Source organism: Equus asinus, chromosome 20, assembly GCF_041296235.1.
Source record: "Equus asinus isolate D_3611 breed Donkey chromosome 20, EquAss-T2T_v2, whole genome shotgun sequence".
In the NCBI taxonomy this organism is placed as follows: domain Eukaryota; kingdom Metazoa; phylum Chordata; class Mammalia; order Perissodactyla; family Equidae; genus Equus; species Equus asinus.
The window spans coordinates 75,211,042-75,232,281 of NC_091809.1; the positions used below are offsets into that span (position 1 = coordinate 75,211,042).

At 40.0% G+C, this 21,240-nt stretch overlaps 1 protein-coding gene across 30 annotated transcripts in view; it reads left to right on the top strand.

The window, feature by feature from the left end:
* DLG2 (discs large MAGUK scaffold protein 2) overlaps positions 1-21,240 on the top strand; it is a 1,809,506-nt gene that overhangs the window by 1,459,167 nt on the left and 329,099 nt on the right. For all 30 annotated transcript variants that reach the window (XM_044753763.2, XM_070490530.1, XM_070490528.1 and 27 more), the window contains one exon: positions 12,745-12,901. In XM_044753763.2, coding sequence (XP_044609698.1) covers positions 12,745-12,901 — 157 coding nt within the window. The remainder of the gene's footprint in view (positions 1-12,744; positions 12,902-21,240) is intronic.

Below are 21,240 nucleotides of genomic sequence, written 5' to 3' on the forward strand. Positions count from 1 at the left end.
CAGCAGGGGTGTCTTTAGAGACCTTTAGAATGTTTAATTAAGCTCCTCGCAGTCAAACTTGGGAGGTTACAGAAACAGTACAACATGACATAAACACTTTAGGCTTACAAACAGAAGTTACTACTTGCATGGAATCTCTCCCCTGGAGGCAGCAACACTCACTGCCTTTGCATTATCCAAGTATAAAGTCTGAATTCCTTAGCTTGGCGTCCATGTTCCTTCTCAATCCGCCTCAGTCTTCTAGTTTTCCTTGACACAGACCTTGCATTCCATTCAAGCTGTGGTACTCCCTGTTCTCCAAGCACATTTTGCATATGCTCCCCTCTGGCCCTGGACTCTTGCCATCTACTGAAATACCATCTACTTTTCTTTCCACTTGACTAGTTTCTACCCATCCGTCAAGGTCTAGCTCAGATCCTATCTGCTCTGTGACTTAATCTTTTTTCTTTAATGCGGAGATTTCTCATTATCTACAACATTCATTTGGTACTTAACATATGTGTCCTTGCATTGTTGATTTATTACTTTATGTATGTCTATTTGTTTTTCAAACGTTGTAACTTCCTAAAGGTAAAAATAGGTGAGTTAGCATTTACTGAGCACTTGCTGTGTGATCCTATTTATATATTATTTCAATTCATCCTCAATGCCATAAAATAGATATGATTGTTCACAATTTACAGCTGAAAAAAATTAGATATCAAAAACTCCACCAAGATTACTCAGCTATTAATTGATAAGACTATCTTCAAGCCTAGATGTTTCTAGCTCCAATGGCTATAGTCTCTCCCAATATAGCAGTATACCATACTATTTCCGTCTAATGGAGTTCTATTTATCTCGCACAGTACCAACCACAGTATATTTAGTATATACTCAATATCTGTGTGGTGACTATTTTGCTGAAGTCAGCCAACTCTGTATCATGTCTAGAGCATAGATCCTCCTCTGTAATGCCAGATTTCTTGTGTCTTATCTTAACATCATGCCCTCATAACAGCAGTTCAACAATACTCCTTTATCGTTGAGTATCTACAGGATGTCCAATAATCTGCTTGACTGATTATTTGACTAAGCTAATTATTTGAATATGAGGTATGCACTGTACTACAGTCTTCTGAGGAGCTAGGTCATTTAGGTAAAAGACATCAGCCATAATCAACCAGCAGCTTTGAAGCCTTCTGTGGTTGACCTCCAAGCCGCCACCTTTACTATGCCCCCTTCACACTTCTACACATCTTCCCACCCTGCTGAAGTCTCTTTGATCTCCTATCACTCTTTTTTCTTGACAATAGAGCTCACATGAATACAATTACGTTTGTAGAGAAATAAAGAAGAGGGGGCTTAGGGAGACTAGCTGGCTCTTTATGTGTCACCTCAGAGAGTAACAGTCCCTTATTGGGTTATCATGGTACTGGATCTGGGCCTTAGACCTACATGCTCTGAAACTCAATTTTTGTCAGTGTATCCAGGGGTGATCAAGCTTATTTGCTGCAATGCCAAGTTATTAATTTACAATAGGAAATATATCTGCTCAAGATACCAGAATGTGTTAGCACATTCTAATTAGCACATTCATTCCCATTAGGAAAGGCACTATGGAAAACCGTATTTTAATGAGCGTGTGGCTTGATGAGCCTGGACTTTGAGAGGGGGAAGTCAGCCAGCCAGATGACACCCACGGCTGCTGTCATTGAGATAGGATGGCCAAATGAACCCATCTTGGGGGTTACCCCAACCAACCATCACTTTCATATCAGCAACCTAGAGCTGGAGCTGGAGAGTGCTTCCCCTCATAATGCTGGAGCTACATTGCCAAGTTCTTTCACTTAACACCCAGGAAGACTCTCCCTCTTTTCTTCTGCCAATTTATTCAGTTTTATAAATTCCGTACCTAAAGGATAACTTCTTCCACATTCAAACATCCCTTAATTAACATGCCTTGAAGAAAAAAGCCCGCTCTTCTTTGAGCCAAGGTCAGGTCAGATATGTATCCTTGACATCGTTGAGGGGCAAATCCTTTGTAATTTATCCTTTTGTTTAGGGTGCAGCCTTTCAGGATCCTGATTTTGTGCCAGGGTCTCTGATCTAAACCCCACCTCTGGGCCCACACAATCCTATTCTCCATGTAGCCATCACCTCTGGACACTGGACTACTAGCTCTCTGGGAACATGCAGAAGCTCTTCAGTCCACTGCTAGTCTCGGTACTTGTTTTCTTCTCTGAACTCATATTCTCACTTCATTTTCTATCTCTGAGGATTTCTCTTACTTACTTGCAAGCTTAGCCAGTCATTTAAAAGTATTTTCGAAGTATTCTATTCAGAATTTTCAGCTTTTTTGTAATGAGAAGGGTTTTCAGGACACCTAATCTGCCAAATGGCTGGAAATAGAAGCTCAGTGTATACTTTTCTTTAATACTTTTCTCTTTAGAGATGCTTTTAGTTCATTGTCATATCTGGATTTTATCACTCCTCCATGAGGCAAACGTTATTCCCTGCCAAGTTATTACTCCAGCAAGGAACCAGCCCCACAGAGGGCATGCCTGGGTTCTCACAAATCCCTGGAAAGGTGGAACTAGAATTTAATATCATTTCTGCCAACTTCTCATTTGTTTTTTTTCTTTATTCATGCAGTATATTTGTGTGTGTCTGTGGTTGTCTGTGTGTGTCTCATAGGTTCACCTTGTGCTAATTCCCAAAATAACAAAAACAAATAAACCATGGTCTTTATCCTGCAGGACCATACAGATTCACATAATAGATAGACAAAGAAACAAGGTAACTTCAGAAGAGCAAAGGCAATGATAGTGGTATGATCAATGAAAAGACAATGTGGCTTCCACAAAGGAGAAGTGGTCAGTTCATCTAGGGACAAGGGTGGATAGGGCAGCAGAGAGAAAGAGACAGCACCTGTCCTCAGTCTTGAAGGCCAGGTGGAAATAGAAATTCATTAGATAGATGAGAATAGCAGAGAAGGGCATCATTCTAGCCAAAGAGAACAGCTTGGGCAAAAACAATGAGACATGGAGCAACCTGGTATGAGGAGGTGTGGTTGGCAAGTTTGTATGGCTGGAACATAGGGTGCAAGGGAGCACAGTGAGTTTAAGCACTGGAGGGGTAAGTGAAGATCAAATGATGGGGAGCCTTGAATACCATGCTTAGAAGTTTAGACTTTATCCTGAGGGCATACATATCCCTGGAAGGCTTTTGAGCAAGATAGTAATATGGTCAGGTATGTATTTTAGAAAGGTGACTGGAAACATTTCATAGCTTACTTCCTATTACACCACACAGTCTTTCACTGTGGAAGTTTCGGGGCTTGTCTAGAATGACCACAGATTTCAAAGGTTCAGAACTCAAGGAATATCACACTAATGGCCTTGAGAAGGCCTTCAGGTTTAAACAGTCACTTCCTTTTTTGAATCCTGAACTCTCTTAAGCCATTTGGTTTAAGGAGAAAAAATTAACCCATAGCACCCTGCTGCCTTTTCCTGAAAACATCCCAACTGGCTTAGAGCATCCTCTGAGACTCTAGCTAAACAAGGTTCTACTGCTGATTATCTACAACAGCTGGGAACACATCAGGCCGACGTCTCTCCAATTGTCCCGCCTCCAAAGGTTTTATAATTATAAAGCCCTTTTACATCACATTAAAACAAAAATAAAACTGCGTAAATAAATGTAACATATTTCATCCAGCTGATGATAAAAAAACAGTTCATGGAAGTGCAGGGCCTTGTATTCATCAGACCCAAAGTTACTGGCCTAGGCAATAAACTTGCAGAGGTGGGACCTGTGGCTCAAAATGTTTGGGAATGGGCCATCATGAAGAAGGTGGACCTTGAGCAGGTCTATTATAAAAGGAAAAAAATGAGACAAAATGGAAAAGATAAGATAAAAGAAAGAATCTCCAGGTGAGAGAACTTGAAAGAGAAAGACAGAGATGGGGCTGAGTGTGGAATGTTAAATCAACTTAAAGTTACTGAGAATTACCATGAGCAAGTGCCACACTGAGCACCATGGAGGAGACAAACATGAAACAGATATCAAATGTGACATCAAACTGTGAACAGTACAGAATCTCTCTGGCAGCCCACAGCTGGATCTACAACAGAGACATGTTTGACTTGAACCATATTTTTGATTTTTTTTATCATTACCAATTAAAGTTCTAGAAAATTCACATAAAAATCTAGATTCTTCACTTTTCTTTAGAAATTAGAGAATCGGGCAATACTAGTTGGTGGTCCTGCTTGGAATAATTACCCAGCATTGAGCAAAAGCAGCCAGTTAGATGAAATGTATTCCCCAATTGGTTACAATCCCTATTCAGCCTGCTTCACTCATTTATGTTGTCTGCCCTATCCCTCTGGACATCAGACTTTGCCATCCCTGATTAAAATCTAGCAAAAAGGAAAGACATTTGTATAAATAATTATAATATGAAGTAGAAGGTAAAGTATGGTCTAAATTACTGTGGGAGTTTATTCATTCATTCAGTAACTATTTCCTGAGTTCTTGCTTGTCAGTCATCTTGCTCCTTCTGCAGAAGTGCTGGTGTCTGGACTCCTGGAGTTCCCAGTCTATTGAGGGAGAAGGATATATGAGTGAACAGTCATTGGACAATGTGATCAGTGCTACAATAGAGTTATGTGTTTAAGACACAGTGTGGACCCAAGGAGCAAGTGATCACCTGTACCTGGAGGTCAGAGAAGTAGCACTGGAACTGAGCTTTATGATTGCCTGAGCCAAGGAATGGAGGTTTGAAGCAACATGTCAGACTCAGGGACACACAGGAGTTTGATAAGACTGGGGCATAGGATGGCTGGAGCCGTTTAAGCAGGGAATTAAAAGAATCACATTTACAATTTAGTGGCGAATGTATGTTTGGAACTTTGAAACCAGAATCAAGGAATCTTCAAATTAGGAGGCTGTCTTAGAAGTCTTGGCCTGAAGTAGAGGGGACAAACAGGTTGGGGTGGATACCATGACCCTGAGAGAGAGAAGAGTGAAAGGCTACATAGGATGAAGTATTGAAGTTTACGGTTCAGATGATAGAAACAAAGGGCAAAGTGAGTCTTTGAGTGTCAATAATTCTGGAAACTATGTTCTGTAAATCTATTGTGATCCCTTTTTAAATTCAGGTCCTCCTCTGGCTTATTGAAAGTATATTTTAGTTTAGTTTTTAAATTTTTCATTGTTTGAGCTCTTTTTCCTTTCAATGGACAAAACACTTAACTTGTAGCAAAGACACTAGCTCTGTCAAACAACAACGAGATACCACTACACATCTATTAGAATGGCAAAAATCTAGAACATTGTCCACACCAAATGCTGATGAGGAACTCTCATTCATTGCTGGAGGGAATGCAGAATGGCAGAACCACTTTGGAAGACAGTTTAGCAATTTCTCACAAAACTAAACATACTACTCTTACTATATGATTCAGCAATCATGCTTCTAGTATTTACCCAAATGAATTGAAAATTTATGTCCACATGAAAACCCACATATGGATGTTTATAGCAGCTTTACTCATAATTGCCAAAACTTGGAAGCAACCAAGATGTCCTTCAGTAGGTGAATGGGTAAATAAACTGTGGTACATCCAGACCATAGAATATTATTCAGCAATATTATTCTAAAAAGAGATTAGCTATTAAGCCATGAAAACACACGGAAGAATCTTAAATGCATATACTAAGTGAAAGATACCAGTCTGAAAAGGCTACATACTGTATGATTCCAACTATATGACATTCTGGAAAAGGAAAAACTGTGAAGACAGTACAAAGATCACTGTTGCCAAGGGTTGTATGGAGAGGGGGGTGAATAGGTGGAGCACAGGGGATTTTTAGGGCCGTGGAATTACTCTGTATGATACTATAATGATGGAACATGTCATTCTACATTTATGCAAACCCATACAATGTACAACACCAAGAGTGAACCCTAATGTAAACTGTGGACTTGGGGTCATAATGATGTGTCCATATAGATTCATCAATTGTAACAAATGTACCACTCTGGTGGGGGATGTTGATAGTGAGGGAGGTGATGCATGTTTGGGGGCAAGAGGTATATGGAAAGTGTCTGTACCTTCCCCTCAATTTTGCTATGAACCTAAAACTGCTTTTAAAAAATTGTCTTAAAAAAGAAGAAGAGGCTAACTCTGATGTTTACCAGCTGTGTGAACCTAAGCTGTCGTCTAGGCTCAACTAGCTTAGACAAGTTGACTTATTTAAATATCACTAACATAGAACTTCTAATTCTTCACAAGGTTTTGATCCTCTAACAGGAAAAATATACAGGGAAATACTTCAAAATCTGCAGTTTAATGTCAGAAGTTTAAATTTGAATAAAGTAAATCATTTGGAGTGTGCTTAGGACATTTTATTTGCATACAGTTTTACAGATTTATTTTCTTGTCATTACTCCCCACTATTAAAATAAGCATCATAATTCACTGTGATTCTATTTTTAAAAAGACATTCTATTTTTATTTGAAATTTCTATTTATTTATTCTAAGATTCTAATTTTAAAAACACATTTAAATCTCACAAGTTGAGAAAATTACACGTAATTTTGTTTAAAAGATTTGTCCATATAAAATAAATAAAAACTATTGTCACTCAAGAACTATGTGGGGGCCAGCCCCATGGCCAAGTAGTTAAGTTCACATGCTCTGCTTAGGTGGCCCAGGTTTCACTGATTCAGATCTGGGACACAGACCTACACATGGCTCATCAAGACATGCTGTGGTGGTGTCCCACATAGAAGAACTAGAACGACTTACAACTAGGATATACAACTGTATACTGGGGCTCTGGGGAGGAAAAGAAAAAAAGGGAAGATTGGCAACAGATGTCAGGTCAGGGGCAACCTTCCTCACCAAAAAAGAACTATGTGTTTTATGTGCAGGGCTCACTAACAAAATGTCTCCAGATGGGTAACATAGTTAACTAATGGGAATGATGTTTCATAATTATCTTTTAAATCTGTATTCTTTCTGTAGAGAGTCACTTTGCAAATTAAACATGTAAGGATAATCCTTACTTCCAAAGGAATCATGTTCTCTCCCATTTTTCTAGTAAGATACCAGGCTCCCTCCATAAAGCTTTCATTTTCCCGTTTTTCATAGAACCATGAGTAGGAGAAATATTTGACTTTCCCCTTAACTTTTCCAGAAGTGCAAATATGATGCAGCTGGTAGCATTTTTTGTCTGAGAACATGAGGGAGAGGTGAGACTGTAGCCAATTGGAGAATGAATGCCCCATCTGAAGAGGGCCAAGCTCTAGCCAACTGTTGCTGTGCAACTGGATTAAGAGCTAGTGTTCATAGAATGTCTGATTTTCATGTAAAGCCACAATTCCATATTTTATGCAAAATATCCTAATTGTAAACATGATCAACTAATTCAAAAATTTATAAACACTGTGAGTCAAATTAAGCCTTCAGCTTCCTGATTTTCAATCTCTGGAATATATCATACTCTAGACTCTGGGATTTTGAGTTAGAAAACCTGTGTCTTAATCCTGCCTTTGCTACTTACTAAACTTGGTGAAAACTTGGGCAAGCAGTCTCATTTCACTAAGCTAAAAAGTTGTCAATAATTTCTTCATCAGGCTGTTTATTTTTCTCAATATTTTGTTATAAAAGTTTTCAAATATAAAGAAATTTAAAGAATTTTACAGTTCACTTTTTTCCACTAGATTCCATTTTTAATGTTTTGCTACACTTGCTCTACAGCATTCCTATCCATCTAACCAATGGCCAATCCATCTTCCTTTGTGGATCAGTTTCAAAGTAGTTACAGACATCAGTATACATCCTTCATTGGATTGTTTTGAAGAATAAATGGAATGATGCACAGAAAGCATCAAGCACAATATCTAGCACATACACAAACAGAGTCATAGTAGCCCCCTTCCCTCCATCCCTGTTTACTCTGTATAACTAGAATGTCATTGAACCCACTAAGGGTGTGTGTGTTTATACTGAGGAAAGAAGGATATTTCTATGATGACTTTTCCATCAAAATCCTGTTGGCCCCTACATTCAAAATGTATCCAGAACCTGGACTTCCACCAAAATAGAGTACCCCATTCCTCTCTAATTCTAACTCTTATTAAAAAACAAAAACAACTTTAGGTGCAATAAAACAAATAAGCATAAGATGACTCTAAAAGTTGGAAAGAAGTCAGACTGGCTTGGAGAGGAATAACACTGCTGTGAGCTCCCTGGATTTTTCTTCTTTTTACCAAACATTCTGGATGTGGCCCTGGAGAAACCTACCCCCCGGAACTGCCAGCAGGCACGGACAAAAAAAGCCTCAAGAAAAGCCTGCTCCCTATAACCAAAGGGCCGGGTAAAGGGTAAACTGATAGAACAAGGAACCTTTTGATAATACTGGCCCTACCCTAGCCAAACATTAAAGGAAAAACTGTCCCCTCACCCTTACAGTACCGGTGGGCTATGCAGATAGCTAAACTTCTGGCCCCATCAGAGACAGCCGGGAGAGGCAATAATGAGATGGCCCTCCACTTCTCCCATTGGGCTGGTGTCAGTGGGCCAAACAAGAGCTGAACTTCGACCCCCATCTGGCAGCAAAGAGGCAGAACAAAGTGGTATGAAATGGTGCTCATTGACACTCCACTTTCCAATGGGGAGCTGAACTTGCACCTTACCCAGCAGCAACAAGTAGTAATGAAATGGTGCTAGTTAGGATTCCATTCCCCTACTCCTGGTATTGGCAGGGACCAGCTGGAGCTGAACTTCCACCCCCAGACAGTGGCGATGAGGTAGAAGGAAGAGGGAAGTAGTGCTAGCTGGCAAACCACTTTACCTGCCAGGGTAGTGTCAATGGGGCCCAGTGGGGTGCTGAACTTCTAGCCCCACCAAGAGGCAAGGAGGCAAAATGAGGTGATTCAAGGTGGTGCTAGTCAGCACCCCATTTTTTCTCCCTCATTGGTGTCAGTAGCCCAAAAGGAACTGAGCTTCAACCCTACCCCCAGTGGCAATGAGGTAAAATAAGTAGAATACTAGTTGGTACCTGACTTTCTCTCTTCCCTGGTGTCACCAGGGCCAAGTAGGGAGCTAAATATCCATCTCACTTGGATTTGCACACTATGCTTAAACCAATCTACTACCTGCAGAAAATTATAATCTTAGATAAGATCCAGTGTCTCACAACATAACACCTAAAATGTCCAGTATACAATAAAAAATCGCTTCTCATACTAAGAACCAGAAAATCTCAACTTGAATGAGAAAAGACAGTCAACAGATACCAACACTGAGATAACACAGACATTGTAATTATCTGACAAGGATTTTAAATGGCCATCATGCTCCAATGAGCAATTACAAACACATTCGAAATAAATGAGAAAAAAAAATGGAAGTCTCAGCAAAGGAATAGAAGATATAAAGAAGAACCAAATAGAATGTTAAAGATTTAAGATACAATAACCAAAATAAAAAACTCACTGGATGGGCTCAATAGCAGAATAAATATGACAGAAGAAAGAATCAATGAATCTGAAGATAGAAAAACAGGAATTAATCTGAACAGAAAGAGAAAATAGACTGGAAATGTATCCACTGCTCACCACTTTCTCTCATACCACTCTGGTACAAAGCACTGTTATATTTTGCCTGAATATAGCAATAGTCACCTGGATGATTTCACTTCTTCAATCTTTGCCTCTTCAATCTATTTTATGCCAAAGTAATCATTTGTAAATGTAAATCAGATCAAATAATTCTTCTCAGTAGCTCCCTATTTTTCTGATAGTAAAAATCTGAGTTTTAAAATGGTCTACAAGGCCCTTCAGGATTGTCCCTTGTTGCCTCTCTGCCTATAGTAGGCAAAAAAAGATGGCCCCATGATCTCCACCTCCTTTATTCTTCCCACAGTTAAATTACCTTACATGGAAAAGGGATTTTGCGAATGTAATTAAGATTGCTAATCAGTTGATCTTAAGATAAGGAACTAACTAGATGGGCCTAACCTGACCTTTGAAATGCAGGAAGTTATATCCATCTAGTTGCAGAAGAGCAAGCCAGAGAGAATCCAAATGTGAAAAGGATTTAATGTAGCATTTCTGGCTTGAAGGTAGAGAGGGCCACACGGCAAGAAATACGGGAGGCCTCTAGAAGCTGAGAAAGGCTCCCAGCTTGACAGCCAGCAAGGAAACAGGGACCTCAGTCTTTGTGATGATTAGTTTTATACGTCAACTTGACTGGGCCAGGGGTTCCCAGATATTTGGTTAAACATTATTCTAGGTGTGTCTGTGAGGGTGTTTCTGGATGAGATTAACATTTGAATCAGTATACATACTGAGTAAAGCAGATTGCCCTCTCTGGTATGGGTAGCCCCATCCAATTCATTGAAGGCCTGAATAGAACAAAAAGGCAGAGAAAGGAAGAATTTGCTCTCTCTTTCTGACTATCTTTGAGCTGGGACATTGGTCTTCTGACTTCAGACTCAGACTCAGACTGGAACTTACACCATCAGCTCCACTGGGTCTCCAGCTTGCCAGCTATAGATCCCAGGATTTCTCAGCATCCATGACTGCATGAGCCAATTCCTTATAATAAAATTATATATCCTATTGGTTCTGTTTCTCTGTAAAACTCTGACTAATACAGTCCTACAACCACAAGAAACTGAATTCTGCGAACAACCTAAATGAATCTGGAAGCAGATTTTTCCCCAGAGCATCCCAATAAAGCTCAGCCTGGCTAATACCTTGATTTCAACCTTATGAAATCCTAGCCAGACAACCTAGACAAGCCCACCCAGACTTCTGACCTACAGAACTGGTGTTGTTTTAAGCCACTAAGTTTGTGGTAATTTGTTACTCACCAATAGAAAACTCCTACACTGACTACTTCATCTTTTACCATTGTCCTTTCCTCGTTGACTCATTCAACCACACTGCTTCCTAGCTCTTCCTTGACAACATCAGGCACCCTCCCGCATTAGGGCCTCTGCGTTGGCTGTTCCTGATGGCTGGAATGCTCTTTCTTTAGATATTCATATGACTAGTTTCCTCACCTCTTCGATCTTTCCTCAAATGTCACCTTCTCAATGAATCCTACCCAGGCCCATCCCTGCCACAATCTTTCTTACACTATTCTCCTTTTTCTTTTTCTCTAAAATATTTTTTGCCTTTTAGCATACCATATAACAAATTTACTTATTATATCTATTCCTTATTAGTGGTCTACCTCCATTACAATATAAGCCCATAAGCGTAGGGATATTTGTTTTGCTTACAAACTTTCTGGGAACCTGGAATGGTTCCTGGCATAGTAGGTGCTTGCAAAGTATTTGTAGAATGAACTCTATGTCAAGTTACCTCTCAATGCATCGCTTTGTAACATACTACTTATAGTCCAAGCTATGATGTGCATTTTACAGCCTTCCTCATAATAAGGCTAAATATAGATATAATGCTTCTCTTTGTGCATGGGAATGTGGTAGCAAATAACAGAGTCTTGGTGTAGTCAATGGTATAAAAATATATTGGATGGCTCTTTGTCATTCTTATATTATTAAGAGCACAAAAATAGAAGAGGAACTTTAATGATTGGAGCTGAGATATTTGGGAGAAAAGGATGGGTGATACAAAAGACACCTTGGTCAAACCTAAGGCTTGCAAAATACATTTTAAAAACTACTGATATAGAAAGGTGAGCTAGTTGCCTTCTAAGATCCCTTACAATTCTATATTTCATAATTTTCTGGCCTCTACACAATGCAGTGAACTGTTGGCTCAAGATTTGATCACTCATCCTTTTATTGATGACCCTCAAGTCTGCATTTGCAGTCCTCTTTGAGGACCTAAATTCTTATCCTTTGTTTCCAACTGCTTCCAAACACGTCTACATGGATGTCCCACCATTTCCTGCAACTGAGCTTGTCAAAATCATGTTCATCCTCATGACCCTGGATTCCATTCCCCTCCCTCCTTTTGCCTGTTACTTAGACATTCTTCCTCCCCTCGTCCTTCAATGCTTGAGTCGATCTCTGGACCCACTGTTTCTCCCTTCAAATTTCCTGTCTGATGTTGCCCTTTCTTTTCATTATCACTGCAGTCACCCTTGCTCAGGCTGTCACTTCCTCAAACCTAGATTACTTGGTCAACATCCTAACTGATTTTCCTGCCTCCCATCATATCTGCACTTCCTTCTCCATCAATCCTATATATGACCATTTGTTAATTTTCCTACATGCATTTAAATATTCTTGGTGCCTCAGAATCTTCCAATGAGTCCATTTTGCCCACAGAGTATATTTTAATTAACAAACAATCAAACAAACAAAAAACCCACAGACTGACATGTAAGATCTTTCTTGGTCTGGCCTATTCAATCTAGTCTCTGTCCCCCAGATTCTCTCTCTCTTTTTGAATACTCCATCCTCCTGAGTACTAACGTGGTGTTCAATGTAAGAACAGATGTTTTAAACAAAGGAAAATTGGGGTAAGACTAGTTTAAGGAAATGTTTTGAAATTAAGGAAAGACTTTGCATGGTATTTTGACATTTGTTATAGTGAAGGACTCAGATATCTGCCCTGATATGAGCATCTTTCTTGATGTGCAAATGTATCTTACTTTGGGAAGCCATTTTCATAGGTTGTAAATTGCTGATATATATCTCAATGAATGTAAAAGCAACCTAAATCATGAGGGGGTCACTCTGTGAGTTGTGTTCTCTACTTGTTTCTGCAGGGAGCCCCGGAAGGTGGTCCTGCACAAAGGCTCCACTGGCCTGGGCTTCAACATCGTGGGTGGGGAAGACGGAGAAGGTATTTTTGTATCCTTCATTCTGGCCGGTGGACCAGCAGACCTGAGTGGGGAACTCCAGAGAGGAGACCAGATCTTATCTGTGAGTATTTCTCCTTAATCTTCATTCCCTCCATGTCTGATACCATTCAAGAAAAAGTCACTTTCACTTGTGACTCCAAAAGCACCTTAATTACAAAGGGAAAATGGATGAGAGCATTACAGCTTCAGGTGCATGTTACAGTTTAAATGGTGTTCAGGGGCTTGATGCTTGTTGCTTACTTCCCTCAGATACAGATAATGGTGCCAGTGTTTACATTTAGATTTTCTGAAACATATTTGCATCCAAGAGAACATTGAGAAGCATGCCTTTTTTAGGTATATTACTTATTTTTCAAACTGCAGATTTTTTCCCAAATCTAAGAGGATACTCTAGAAATTCCACCTTTATAATACATATAGTTTGTTGCATATAACTATGTAAGAAAATGCATAAAATAATTTCATATGCAATTTAGTAGCATTGATAAGTGGTAGTAACATCATCGTTTACCTAAATATAAGAATTGCCCTCAACAAGTTATTAAGCATTTATATTTACCGAGGATTTTATAAAAGCAATTTTTAATACTCACAATCACCCTGAAAGGTGTTGCCCCATGTTCAGATGAAGAGAATAAAGTTCAGAGAAGTTAAGTAACTCGTCAAAGTTTACCTAACTACAGTCAGAGCTGGAATTTAAATATTCAGTTTTAATGCCCATCACACAACACTCTCTCTTTCCTCCTCTATTTCTTCCCTCCCTCCTGCTCTTTTTCTCTTCCTTCCATCTTTCTTTTTCTCCTCCTTTCTTCTCCAAGTCCTTTCTGTTATCCAAATATTTATTGACTGCTTCTTTCCACTACATCAAGCTACCTCCCTAGTAAAAACTTTATGACAAATCCCTTGTAAGTGTTCATGCACATACTGAAATTTTGGTTGTCATGCAAATAATAGTGGAGAATTACTCAAGGAGCCCAATTCTTATGGCTGAGGTTGTGGTTCAAAACTCAATGAAGCACTTAGTTTGTGGTTTTCATTGTTTATTTAGAAAAATTTGTCTTTGTTTTACAGCTATGATTTATAGTCAAATCTTCCAAGTGACCTTATATTGTTAATCATCACTCTATTCCCCCCACACATGCACAGAATTTACCTATATAACGTAGTCAGTTGACCCGAGTCAAGTGTCCAGTGGTCTGCATCCATGGCCTTGCTTTATGTGTTTCTGTGGTTCAGCCACACATACAGGCCTGTGCTCATTCCTCAGTTAGCAGACGTCTGGTAGGATTGAGTATGGGAGAAATTGTAGGGTCCCATGCCAGCATCTTGTTTTGCCATCCAAGAGCTGAACATGACGCCTTCAACTTTTTCTCCCACCTACTTCTTCTATACTTACATGATATATAAGATATAACTTAAAGGATTTAATAAGCTATTAAACCTTATTGCCCATATTTATGTACATGTCTGTCTTTCTCTCCAAAGTGGCAAAAGCTCCTTGAAAGCAAATCCGCTGTCTTATATGATTTTGTATCCTCAACATTTAGCACAGTGCCTGGCACATAGCAGTTTCTCAAAAAAGTGTTTTTTGAATGAAAAAGTATTGAATAAAAATAATGATACTTCACAAAGTCGCGATAGCCTGGGAGATAGACTCTAAAATTCTATCTAGAATGTAGTTACATGTCTTCATCGTCCTGGCTCAAAATCTGCAGCCTAGTGGATCCCTCTGTCATTTCATAATAATCAGCATTCACATTTGTCATAGCACTTTCCCAGACAGAAGCACTTTCACATGCATTAGTTTGGGGAATCTCAAAGAAATTCTAAGTGTCAGGATAAGTTTTTGTTACTCTCACTTTCCACATCAGGGAAGGGGATTCAGAAAGACTAAATGATTTGTCCAAAACTCCACAGCTACTGACTATGCTGTTGGACTCAAAATCAGGTCACCTGACCCAAAATCAGTGTTCTTTCTCCACTCAGCACAATCTCTCTTCAAAACCTGTCAACGGTCTCACTCAACACCTTAGTACACACTGCTCTGTGTGCACATCACACTTAGGAGTACACAGAGCTATAAAAAGCTAATACTTACATGGTACTTTTGAGTCAGTCACTCTTATAACTAATTCAATTTTATAACAATGCTATGGCTTATTATGTTCATTTTAAAGATGAAGACACTGAGGCAGAGATGACAGACTCTTTAACTCTGTTTAAATGAGAAATCCACGAAGCCATAGGTTTTATTCATTTTAACCTCTATACCTGTGGTAGAAAAAGGATGAGCTAGTAATCTTCTTATGGCTCAAGGAGGAAAACTCACAAGTATTTCTTTCAAAAGTAGACGTATCCACTTAAATATTATTGCCAGGACTATATAGCAAATAAGGCAATCAATCAGAATATAGTTCCCTTAGAGATGGCAATTCATAGAATCTAACAATCTCTGAAGTTCAGATATTATATCCTTTTTTTATGTAAAATACTTGCAAGGACAGTTTGATGTTGAAAATATTATCTACTTTTTGCAATCAAAAAAGAAGAGGGAATATTTCTCCTTTGTATCTTGTGAAAATCTATTTAAATTGTTGCTAGAAAGTGGCTAATTTCAAAGCTCAGTATTGGAATTTTACTGGTTAACACTGTGAGAAAAGAATAAACAAGCTTGAGAAACTCAAACATTACAATATAGAAAAAAATGACAGAATAGAATTATTAGCAATGGATTTTAGCAGATAATATTTTGCATCGATAGCTTGCAGTGGACATGTAAGGACAAACTATATCTTCCTGTAAAACACAAGAACACACACTCTAAATAGCAATCAAGAGTTAAATCAAAATGCAATGCATATTACTAGGTCATGTAAGATTAATTTGCGAATAAGTTATGCTAACATAGTAAGTTCAGAGAAGAGAAACAGAATCCCCAGTGAACAGAACAGAAAGGTAGGTCTCGGCTCTCAATTGGTCTTCATAGAGAAAAGACTTGTATAATAGACAATTACCTTTCTAATCAGGGGCATGATGTCCATTCCTATCTTCTAGAATTATTCTCCCACACAGACTATAGAATCTTCCTAGATAATTTGTTCTATTAATGGCTTACTATGCGCCAGATTCTGTACTAGGACTTGAAATCTCAAAGATGAAGGAGATAAATATTCTGTCCTCAAAATGTTCATAGCCTGAAAGCAGATATATCCATATGTGTAATATGTGTATGAGTGCATAGATAGATCTAGATATAGGTATAGATGGCATACTGGGGAAAGAGAGGAGATGAACCAGTTAGAATAGAGCATGTCATATTGTAAGTACTCAATCAATACTGCTATTACTACTAACAACTCTGCATGAAGAATATGTCTGAGGGGCTGACCCAGTGGCATAGTGGTTAAGTTCACACACTCTGTTTCAGTGGCCCGGGGTTCTTGGGTTTGGAGCCTGGGCACAGACCTACACACCACTCATCAGCCATGATGTGGCTGCATCCCACATACAGAATAGAGGAAGACTGGCACAGATGTTAGGTCAGGGACAATCTTCCTCACACACAAAAAAGATTATGTCTGATTTTTCAGAGTATCAGAAACCATATACAAAAAAAGGCCTCTTTTAGACAGTTTAAGCTATTCTTTCTTTGGGGTAGAGCTTGGACTAGAACAGCATTTCCCAAAGTGTGTTTCACAAGACACTGGATTGTATTAGGTTGCTACTGAGGATTCCCTGGTACCCGGTTTCTTCACTGAAGAACTTCTCTAAAACATCTGTTTACCAGTTTGCATTGGGAAGCTCCTTAGAGGAAGATAAATTATATGTTTTCTCCCAAACATATTTGACCGCCAACTCCTTACATAAGGAGCCCCTCACAGGACACCAGTAGTGGGAAATACTTGAGTAGATATTTTTATATTTCCCGTAACTGACAAAGCTTTCCCACAAAGCAGTCATACTTGCCTGCAAAGAAAAGGCAACCAGCCTTCTATGATGTTTTAAGATTATGGGCGCCATCTAGTGTTCGTGCCTTGTTTAAACACATTGCATGGGCACCTGAAGATAGAGGATTTCAAAGCTTCATTGTAGGGATTTATCCACCCCTGCCCCCTCCCCACCAGAACTACAGAACCAGAGTAATTAAGATGCTGAAAGATAAAGAAATCATCACCTGAGGCTATACTCCTTCCATGTATTGTGAGTGATCTTTTCTCTCTAATTTCTCCCTTACGTATCCTATTTCTCAGGGATTTGTTAGAGAAAGTCTTATCCAAAATTGAACCATCTTCCTGAGGTATTCACAGAGGAGAATTTAGGGCATTCAGCTAGCAATCACATTAAATAGTGCAGAGGCCTCCTCAGGCATTCTTCCTGCAGAGGGAAGAATAGAATTGCTTCTGTTATTATTTATTTCAATGCTTTGTTATGAGAAAATGTAGAGCAGAGCATGAAGCAGAAATACCCCTATAAAGATTCTTTCCTGTCTCACCAAGAGGTTTGAGTTGGTTCCTTCCTCAGGAGCCTAGCAAAGATCCCCCCAGCTGGCCTTGCTAGCTCCAAAGCCCGCTCTTGCTGGACTTAAAGGATTTCACTCTGTTCGAAGATATGTGGTTGGGAATATGTGTTGCCAGAAGTGAAATGTTGCAGCTGTTGAGGAGAAGGTACAATAGTAAATTGCGAATTTTCAAATTGCAATTGCATTGTGGATTTAGAAAGAGAAAAAGTGAGTCACAGCTCACCTGGGCGTTTCATTAATTCTCAGGTTTTCTTGCTATCTTCATGGTTAGAGCCATGCAGAAGGGAAAGACTTTATTTACCAGATCTTTGTTGTCAAGTTATTCAAATAGAATTTGAGCGCTATATACAGTATTCAATGTCCTGAGGTACTGGTACAGTCACCCTTATATTGTTACCTGAAATGACAACTCTAAATCCCTTCTAGTGTTGTGCCCGAAATCCAGCTGTCTCTCTGCCCCCACCTTCTCCCCAGAAAGAGTCCCAAATTATTTTTTTGGTTCCTTGAAGAGATCTTTTTAAGAGTTTGCAAACCCCATCCCTTCCAGTGACCATGCCATAGGGACCATGTCCCTCTTCTCTGGCTGTGACCCCTGACCCATGGAGGAGCCTTGCTTTCATAGTTTTCAGTGCTTTAGGGGCTGTTTCTCAGTGTTCCTGAAGCCAGTACTCCCTGAAGTACCAAAGAGGCTCTGGGGCCGGGGCAGAGATGGGGACCGGTGCCATTTCCCTGGCTCCATGCTGCTTTGTCACCTTGTTTCCAAAAGCACAACAGCTTAAACTAGAAGTCTTGCCAAGTCTCTCACCTAAGCAGCACCTTTAGCTTCTCTCCTTTCATCCTCAACATTTGGAGGCACCTAGACTCCAGCAAAGCTTCCACCCTTCCCTCAGCAACAAGCCTCAGTCCCAGCTCTGATCATCCCTGACCGGGAGAGCATTTTTTCTGGTTGAGCTCCACCCGCTCCACCTTCCCCCGAAAAGAAAGGCAGTAAGACTCAGAGATCAACACTCGCTTAAACACAGCAGTATATATTTCCAAACTGGAATGGTTCAACATCTGCATTCAGGTTAAGGGTGATTTCACAGCTTCCCCCAGGAAAATGGGTAGATATGGCCTTCGTATACAGCTTTGTAACCAAGGGCTTGTCTTATAATTTTGCTCAAAGAAACAGTATTTTCTGAAGGGAATACTAAACATTTACCTTGGACATTAGACAACATGTAATTTTTGTGAGTCCCCACCCTGCTCCCCCTGTTCCCTCATTTGAAGGTTTCAGAAATTTCAGGGTCTTATATCAGCCAGGGCACCCTATTAAACAACTTTGAAGTGAAATCTAACCAAGTGGAGTTGAAAATGTTTTTGAAAGGATGAAGACATCTTGTCCTACCTCTGACCAGTTAAATTCAGGCTTCTGGCCCAGAAACCATGCAGAGGCTGCCTCCTCAAACCTGTGTACCTATTCTAGGCATCACTGTCTCTGCGGAGCCCCACTCTCTCTAGACTCCCTGACTCTTCAGTCTCTGGCTTTTGCCTCTCAGTTATGGAGCCCACTCAGACTTCTCTCCACCTTACTGGACTTGTCTTCCTGCTCAACTCAGAGTCCACAGCTCCTCTGCTCAGGGACCACCTTAAATAAAAAGTGTGGCCAATGAAGAAGTTCCAGCGGACCTTTTCCTCAGCCTTGGCTTCAGAGCCCCACCATCCAGGCTGACCCCTGGCCCACCTGCCAGAGGGTAGGGATTCAACAGGGCCTGGCTACACCCTATGAGTCTCTTAATTCCTGTTGATTGCCAGGCCATACAAACATCTCCATCACATACAAACTTCCAGCCTCTGGGAAGAGCAAGTCTTTCAAAAAGCCTATCTGATCATGTCATTTCTCCTTTTCTCTTAAAACCTTTCAATGGCTTCCTGTTATTCTTAAATAAAGTCCCAAATTCTTAACAAGACCTACAAGGTTTTGTGGGGTTTGGCCCCTGCCTGCCTCCCTGGCCTCATATATACCACTTCCCCTCCTCTCACTTACACCCCAGCCCACCTTGGCTTTTTCTTTCCCTCCAGGCCAGGGTGAATTTAACAACTTGGCACATACAATGGCACATACAGTCTAACAGCAGCCTGTACAATGAATGGCTATGGTGCCGTAGCTGCAGGATTATGGGGAGGCGGGGTCTTCCAGGCAGCCAGGCTTATGAGTCACTTGGAAGGGCTCTGGACAGCAGTTGTTTACTGACAAACCACGTGTAAGTCTTTCACTGTTGTAACAAAAGGGATAGTTGTGTTGATGGGTGAGACTCCCACCATGGACTTGTGCATGTGCTAAATTTCCTCGGCAAAGGAATTTGGAGTGAACAAGGGCCTTCTATTACCTAAAAGGGACCAGAGAATTCATGGATTGCCCCAGGCTCCAGTTAGGAAGCATCCCCATTGTCTGACATAGAATACATAATACATGTCAAATGAATAAGTTCAATAAACTTTACAAGCATAGTAGGAAACCAAAATTAACATTGCTATTTTCCGATTATATTCCTTACTCATTGTGTCCCTAACATGCTATATATCACAACTTGTAAAGATGTAGCAAAAATAGTACATTGTGAAACGTGCACTTAAAGTCGGACCTCTAATAGATAACCCACAGCACAACCACTCAAGGAGTCAGCTTTAAGCAGCCTTTAAAAGTCTGAAATTCAGTTTAGTGATTCTAGTTCTAGCTATTCTCAAAGTGGTATTTCTACAAATGTGTTCTGTGTAATACCAGATCTATAAAATGCTCCTTCAAGAAAAGTTTGTGATCAAATAAAGGTCCTGAGAAGTCCTGCAGCAAATAGCGAACTGCTATTAAAGCATTTTCTAACCTTATTTAACTAAAGAATCCTTTTTCTCCCTGGAATATGAATTACTATCTAATGCAACATACTTTTAGAAATACCACCTTCAACTAATCTCCAGAAAAATTCATGCAGGTATTTTATTTGGAAGAAGTGACATTTCACATTAAGGTCATACTTTCAGGGCCAGACCCAGTGGCCTAGTAGTTAAGTTTTGTGCACTCCATTTCCACAGCCTGGGTTCGGTTCCCTGGTGTGGACCTATGCCATTCGTCAGTGGCCATGTGGTGGTGGCCCACATACAACCACATACAAATAGAGGAAGACTGGAGACAGATGTTAGCTGAGGGTGAATCTTCCTCGGCGAAAAAAATCTTGTTTTCAGAGCTCAGGGGTGGGGAGAGTACAACCCAAATACCTAAAACTGAAGAATTATCCTTCTACATCTGGAAAGGTCCTCCTCAAACAGAATTGCAACTTCAGGAGAGGCTGCCTGGAGCATTAGATAAGTGACATTCTTTGCATACAACTTACTAACCTATTCACATAAAACCAATCAGCAGACATCTAGTAAGTATCCACTAAGTGCCAAAAAATGCCAGGCACCGAGAATACTACATTAAAAGGTAGTTGTGTCTTTAGTGAACATAGAGCCTCATGAGGGGAGACAAATACGTAAATAGGTTATTCCAATATAACATGGAAAGCGCTAATGGAAAGTTCTGGGGACCACATGGGCACAAAGGAGAAGCTATTGTTAGCCCAGCCTGGGAATGTGGAAAAGCCTCTGGAGGAGAAGCTTTCCAACAAAGAGGGCCCAAGGAAGCAGGGACAGTGGAGAATTAGGGATAAAATGCTTGATATTTTTTGAGTATCTGCTTAGTCCTAAATATTCTTCTGGATACCGCACAATGATTTCATTGAACCCTAACAACAACCTTGTCGAGTTGAAGGCTCAGAGAAATTCAGTAATTTGCCCAAGATCACACGGATAATCAGCAATGACAGTAGTATTTGAACCACTATTTTTTCTGATTTTAAAGCTAT